At 40.8% G+C, this 7,201-nt stretch overlaps 1 protein-coding gene across 18 annotated transcripts in view; it reads right to left on the bottom strand.

Moving 5' to 3' along the window:
- FAM13C (family with sequence similarity 13 member C) overlaps window positions 1-7,201 on the bottom strand; it is a 137,257-nt gene that overhangs the window by 129,862 nt on the left and 194 nt on the right. For 12 of the 18 annotated variants that reach the window (XM_080598557.1, XM_080598573.1, XM_080598564.1 and 9 more), the window contains exon 1: window positions 1,960-7,182. In XM_080598557.1, coding sequence (XP_080454683.1) covers window positions 1,960-1,998 — 39 coding nt within the window. In that variant the 5' untranslated portion in view covers window positions 1,999-7,182. Of the gene's footprint in view, window positions 1-1,581; window positions 1,604-1,959; window positions 7,183-7,201 lie in introns of those variants that run through there. The other 6 variants (XM_080598569.1, XM_080598570.1, XM_080598562.1 and 3 more) reach the window with 6 other exon arrangements.

A 7,201-nucleotide genomic window follows, 5' to 3' on the forward strand; every position in this document is an offset into this window, starting at 1 on the left:
GTCTCCTGGTATCCTAAAAATCCTAAAACAGAATTTGTTGTTATCCTAAAACAGAATTTGTGACGCCTTGATTTTAATTGTGTTGATGCCTTGTTGCATTTAGAGTGTTTAGGCCTTTTACAGTGTTTTTTTCAAGTGAATAATGGCAGAAAAGAAAAACCCTTTTGAGCACATGAGGTCAGAGAACAGCCTAAATACAAATTAATCAACTCATGAATACAGCACAAAATTTGTTCCATGCGTACTTAAACACTCGACCCTGTGCGACTGCTCTGCTGGAGGTGTTAACTTACACTGACAATACAGGCAGATTATGAACTGTGCTGCATCCAGAACACTGGACACTACAAGTTCACATAATCAACCTCTAGGTCATTTTTTGAAATCTTCAATTTCCATATATCTAAACAAATGCCTGCCTAGTGGCCACCCAGGTAGCATCCCAGAGGATCTCATAGATAATGGTGCTGCTTTTTGCAGGTGGCAGCAGGCGAATCAGCGCATGCACCCAGGCAGCAACCCCACAGCTGTAAGACCCATGTTAGACCACGTGGGAGCAGAGGGAGGTGGAAATGCACTGTGAGAAGAGGGAGCACAAGAAGCTGATGGCATAAGTAGGGGATGCAGGACTCCAACATTGTCTGTCTGGCCCTTTTTACCTCACAGTTTGTTTTGGGTAGGGATCTCAGAAAAGTCACTTGCGTAAGTGGGGATACTATTGCTCTGACTTTGCAATTCATACAGCTTTTTAAAAATAGGATAATACACCATGACAGGCACACAAAATCCTGGCAGCATCCAGCAGTGTGTGCTGATCTCTTACAGCTGACAGCTTCAGCAAGTATGACTGGAAACACTAAAAGGCCCTAGTGATTTGTCTGAACAGAAGGAAAACAGAAAAATTACACTGTCTACTCCTTGGCTCAGAATCTTCAGAGCTGTCCAGTTCAGGAATGCATCTTTTCCCTTCTCTATGTAATATTTTGGGAACAACATGAACCCTTGCTAAAAGCGTTATGATGCAACAGTTACACCATCTCAGGCTTGACAACTCCAGTGTCCTTACCCCATAAAAGTATCCCTGAATTATCACAGAAAACATTCAGGACCAGATACACAGATGAGTTTCCATCAGATAAATCTGTCTTACAGGCTTCCAAAGCATGTTTCATTGCCACCCTTGACACACTGCACTTTTCTATTTTATTCCAATTCATCATGAACCACTTGAAACTGAAAAATGAGTACATTATGAAAAATCACACATTTCAAAGGTAAGAAGATAGAGCTAATGGAGGAACTACACTGGATCTCTCAAACAAAAGAAAAAAATGGAAATATTAATGACAACCAATACAGAAGTATGTAGGGGAGGAAAATGCATGTATTAGGTAATCATTGGCAAGAAATGAGGCATGAAAAAATGGTATTTCTATTTTAATCACTACTGTATCAATACACAATATATTTCTCCACAACTTAGCTGTGGAGAAATAAACCAAAAATGTTAGTACAGACATAAAGGATGATTGCTGCATATCCCCCATCACAGTATTTTGACTACCAAGCATGTCTACTCACCAAGCCAAATTATCAGAAAGGAAGATTTGCTGTCCTGACAAGAATGTAGCTCTTCCCTGTTGCTACATGCATTGCTTTCAGTGTGCTTATGGGGAGAGTACACAGGCCACAGTCCCTCCTGCCAGGCTAGCTCATCAGCTGCCAGCAGTGTCCCCTCTAACAGCTTTATTTCTGTTCACACCTGGTCGGGTGGTCTCCTCAGGATGCGGATGCCTGGGGCAAAGGCGGGCATGTCTGCACGGTGAGGCCAAGCACAAAGGAACTGCCCCCTTCTCCATCAGCCAGGCACACACCACTCCAGTGCTGTGCCTCAGCAAATATCTCCTGAGTCATGGCAAGGCTATTTATTACTGTAGACGCAGCACTACATTAACCCACCTGGCAAGCTTGTAGTTGCTTCCCTCTATCTGCACCCATCTCTGGCAGTGGATGTGTTGGTGTCCTGCAGTGGCTCAGCAGAGCCTATTTCCAGCAGCTGAACTACAGGCATGTGGAGAACTGTCCAACAAAACAGCAGGAGGCATGTGTTAGGACTGCTTGCTTGCTTCCCCAGTTCACCTCCCCCACCTAAACTCTCCAGCATCAGCTTTCTTTTAAAGGTTTTGGAAAACCATGCAGATAAGTGCATGTTTCTTTGGCAGTTATGCAGAACTGCAAGTACCTGGCAAGTGACAGGTCAATCGCTGTCAATGTTCTTCTCCACTTGGGGGAAATGGCCTGAAGGTGAGTTGGAGCCTGCCTCTCTCTGCTTCCTGTTTTGAATTTCATTTTCTTCCTCTAATCTCAATCTGGCACCTAAACCTCTTAATTTTCTTGATGCTGTTCCAGGGAAAACAAGTCAGCATTCAAAATTCAATATTGCTTCATTATCTAAAGGCACTGTCTTGCTCTTGCTCCTAAAGAGCAGGAACATCAGGAAAAACAGCTGCAGGTAATGAAAGAAGTAAAGCTCTTTTCAGGACTTACAAATTATTTAAAAAATATTTTAGTCTATAATATTAAGTTCAAAATACATATGAATAAAGCTGATAACTGAATTCTCCATTCTGGGAATTAACTGTGTGAAAGCAAATCCCAAACTTTGACACAGATGGTAAATTTGAGAGGAAAAGTATATTCAAACTAGCTGGGAAGTAGTAACTGTATTCCGTAAAGGCTGTCTGGTAAAAACTGAGCAAAGGTGCAAGGGCTATTCTGCAACTAGAGTCTTACCACCGCTCCTTATTTCAGTTCATATGCCAATGCATACACTATTTCTTACTGGAAAAGACACAAAGAAATATGTGATGGGAAGAAAAAACAACCTCCATCCCTAGAGTCTTACCATCCCTGCCAGAAATGCAAATATATTCAACCTGCTACTTGGTGCAGTACACACACAGACAAAGAAAAGGGAGTCATGGGAATAGGGGCTTGGTCTGAAAAGTAAAATAAAACTTTCTTTTCATGCAAATTTGATTGGTATTTGCTGGTGGCTGCCTCATTTCTCTCTGTTTTGAAGGAAGATTGGAAAAATTGGGCTACGAATCTCTAGCTGAAGTAATTATCTCTGGCACTGCACACTGCCATTTTGCAGAAATAATACAGTTCCAACACATTATTACCTCTTTGAAGAAATCTTTGAAGAGCTGTGAAGAAATAAAACATGGTTAGTCCTTGCCTGTTCTCTGCATCTAGCTTGCACATCTGAGGTGAGGACTGAAAAAAAAAAAAAAAAAAAAGGGAGGAATATGGTAAGCGGAGACTTCAGCATCCTCTTGCACCATGCATGAACACTGCCCAAACACATGTAGAAGTCAGGTAGAGGCAGGTTTTTATCTGTATTTCTCCAACAGCACACAATTTCAACACCTTTGGTCCTCACTGATTCAATATTGTTTCAAATGAGTTGCTCCTTTGTATTAATTTTAGCAACTCTGTCTTCTATAGCCTTGTGATTCTTGTTCTTGATCAAAATTAGAGAAAACTTGAAAAAGGTGGAAGACCCTCTAACATGATATCTTTCCTCCAAAAAACTGAAATGGCAGCAGCAGCTCCATTAGCCTTTCCAGTTCCAGGCAAGATGACATAACCCTGTTTTCAGTAATCCTGTCATAACAAATCCAAGCCTCCAATTTCTGAAGCACCACGATACATGGTGTGCTCAGTGGGAATTCCCTTTTCCCCATGTCTCTTCCTCTGTTTTTGGTAGCCAGAATAGCCAACCACACACCCAAAACAGAGACTAGTTAATTCTGTTATTACAACTGATAGTGCCTAGGGAGACACCAGATTGTCAAGCCCACTCTCACAAATGTAATTCTTTTGTCCTTTATTCCCTCACAGAATCTCCAAATAAACCTGTTTCATTTGGAACAAATAATAAATAATAAAAGCATTTCTATGAACCCTTGCCCCCATACATGGTTTTATTTTAATTCAAAACATGCCAGAAGATTTCAGTTACCCCAATTTGCAAGGACAGCCCCCTAAGTAATGCAAAGCGGAGAGAGAGCCACTCTAACCCCGGGACATTTTAACTAAACAGCAAAGTAATTTGATTCCAACAGAAGGCAGCATGACCTAACGCAACCTGATGTGCATTTCATGTTACCACAACTTAAAGTTATAACCACAGAAAAAAGTACATAACCTAGATATGATCTGTAACTATAGAGTTGGTCTGAGCAGCGGCCATTTACAGAACAGGTGGGCAGGCTTTTGTCTTGTTACTCAGCAACATCTAGTCATTACTGTTAATGATAGAAAACATGTTTACTTTTCAACATGAACTGTGACACCAGAAAAAGGTAAGAGAGGTTAGACTCTCAGTCTGCAATGACAGAAGCAGCAGGAAAAACACTGTGGTGAGACCCTGGAGCCAAATGATTTGTCTTCTTCACATGCTCAAGACTCCCATTCCTCACTAAATGAAGTCTTGAGCGTCTGTAGGCAGAAAAAGTCAAGAGAGCTGCATTCATACCAGTCATACTTGGTTTTAGCTCTGACTGAGAATCTACTGGTAAGATGACTGACAAGTCTAACTTGGCTCTTCAGCATAATTAATTGAGTCTACAGCAAAACATCACTGAAATAGTCCTTTGAATCTGAGGAATTCTATTTCAAACTAAAAAGAAGCTTCTGCCACTTCCTTTGACATATCTGTCCAATTTCTGTATCATTTACGTTTTACCAGCATAATACTCAGGCCAACACATACACCAGGCTTGCCCTTCCGAAGAGCCTCGCGTGAAATATCTTTCAGGTCAAAAATACTGCAATGTCAGTATAATCCAGTGCAAACATCTCAGCCAATTTTCATAAGATCCGTAGCCCTTATTCAGCACATTTTTCAATGGCAGTATGTGACACTGGAATCCAGTATCAGCAGGATGTAGGCAAATTAACAGCTACCAAAGGAATGCAATCAATTTTTGCAGATAGCCTTAAAAACTACGAATTAAGCAAGGCACATAGCAGCCTATAAATCTAATAAAACTTAGCTGTTTCATTTTTCTTGTTTTGGTAACTACAATAAATTTTAAGATCTGCAAATAAGATAAATGTTCTATTCATGACCGACTCCACAGCAACTAATTAATTTATGCAACAATAACTTTTTCTTCTACAATAGAGTATAAAGAATAATTATCTAAGCTTCTAACTCCTCCTGTTCTAGAGCTGTTTGTCAAGGACTGTAAGATTCAAAAGGATGCAGAATTAAATTCTACATGGCAGAACTGTATATCTACCTGCATCTAAGAGCCTGTCAACGTTAATGACCCAGTTATCAAACAAATGAGGCATAGATAATCATGGTGTACCGCTCCTACAAAAACATTTGAGCCTATTGGTCAATTTGAATGAAGCCTGCCAGACAGAAAAAGTAAAAGCTCTCATACAAAACTCAAGTTGCGGCAACCCTGGAAGCATCTTTTAGAAAATGAACCCCCCAAAACTAGAGAAGTAGAAGTGAAAATCGAAGCATTAAATCCTTGGTTTTGTTTATCAGTTATTACAGTCACTGTAATCAACCAGCTGGTTAGGATTAGGAGTCCTAACACATATTGACTGCAGTGGTAATATAAGGTTATTCCACAGCCTGGGCTCTTTCCTCCCTGACGGGTAGGGTTACATCAGCAAACTGTCACAGATCACTAGTCAGATTTCTAAACACATCAAGCTGTCTAATAATAGACATTATTTCCACTGCAAAAGTGTGCTACATGTTGCCCAATCATTAACATTAATTGTAGCTGATTTTTTCCAAAAACTGACAAGTGATGTAATAACAGTTTCGTATTTAAAGTACTAAGAATGTATCATTGGCAGGAAGTGAAAGACTTTAAAATATATTAATCTGCAGTCACACACATTCTGATTATATCCAGTATACCACAGCAGTTTCTCTAAGATGTGTAAAATGGTACCACCTTCATGTGCGTGCAGTGAAATCTGACTATAGCTGCCATACAACTGATGCAAATCCACATCAGATACACAGGAAACCAATTTGGAACTGGAGTTGCATTTGTACATACACTGAGTACTCGATATTTTTTCCACGTGCATTAAATAAGTGATCCAAGAAATAAAAACCAGAGTGGTTACACCCAGATGACACATGGAGGAAAAAATACAAAGCCAAGTAACTACATTGTTATTTTTGTCAGGCTTTAATACAAACAGAAATAAGTGAGTCCCAGAAAGCCAGCAGAAAATGTCTTAAGACAACCTGCTTTTTCCCAACTTGGATCAGAACAGGGAACAAAACTTACACGTATGTCTACCCCACTTAAAGGTTATATCACTCTTGCTTAATGAGTTCTGCAAAAACAGTAACTCTGTTCATAGTACTTTGACAATAAAAGTTGCTCATTACTTGTCTGGTTTTTATCTTATGGATTGTTTACGAGTCAGTCACAGCAGACATCTGAAGACAATACTACTACTGAGAAGTAGTATGTTCTGCTTGGGCAGCTGCAGACAACTGTACAGTATGCAGCTCAGGAAAGTCTAAGAACTTCCACCTCATATAAGGTTTCCCAATGCGTTCCAGTAAGGTTCAATCCTAGAGTAAGAAGCCAAAGCTCACAGGATGTGCCACCAGTGGACAGGAGATTCCTGTGACTACAGTGCAAGAGCAACCAGACACATCTTCAGTGTGGGAGTAGCAGCGAAGCAACAGCTACTGCCCAGGGCCTGCAGGGCAGTGCAGACCTAGCTGAGCTATCCTGCCTTGTATCACCTGCCTTGCTCAGGAAAGACTTCAACCTCACGCAGCATCCCCCAGTCATGCCAACCTCGGGCCTCAGGCTAAACACAAGGGAAAAAACAACACAGGCACAGAGCTGGACTGCAGCTAGGGAGTTTCTGGGCAGTAGCTTCAGGAGCTCACTCAGAGCCTGTTTGGTGTTCAAGTGTCCCAACTCTCACCATCTCAGCTTGTCCCTTACCTCTTCTGTTATCACTTCCCCATGCTTTTTCTTGATCCCTTTTACTCCCTTCTCGCCTTGCTAAATCAAAAAAATAATGAAGAATATATTGTTATCACGTTTTACCTTTTTCAATCAAACCCAGTTTAAAGCTCTATGACTAAGCACAAGGTCTCCGCAGCAGGTTCAACCAACTAAACCGGAGC

The sequence above is a fragment of the Anser brachyrhynchus genome (genome assembly GCF_964034855.1).
Source record: "Anser brachyrhynchus genome assembly, chromosome: 6".
In the NCBI taxonomy this organism is placed as follows: Eukaryota; Metazoa; Chordata; class Aves; order Anseriformes; family Anatidae; genus Anser; species Anser brachyrhynchus.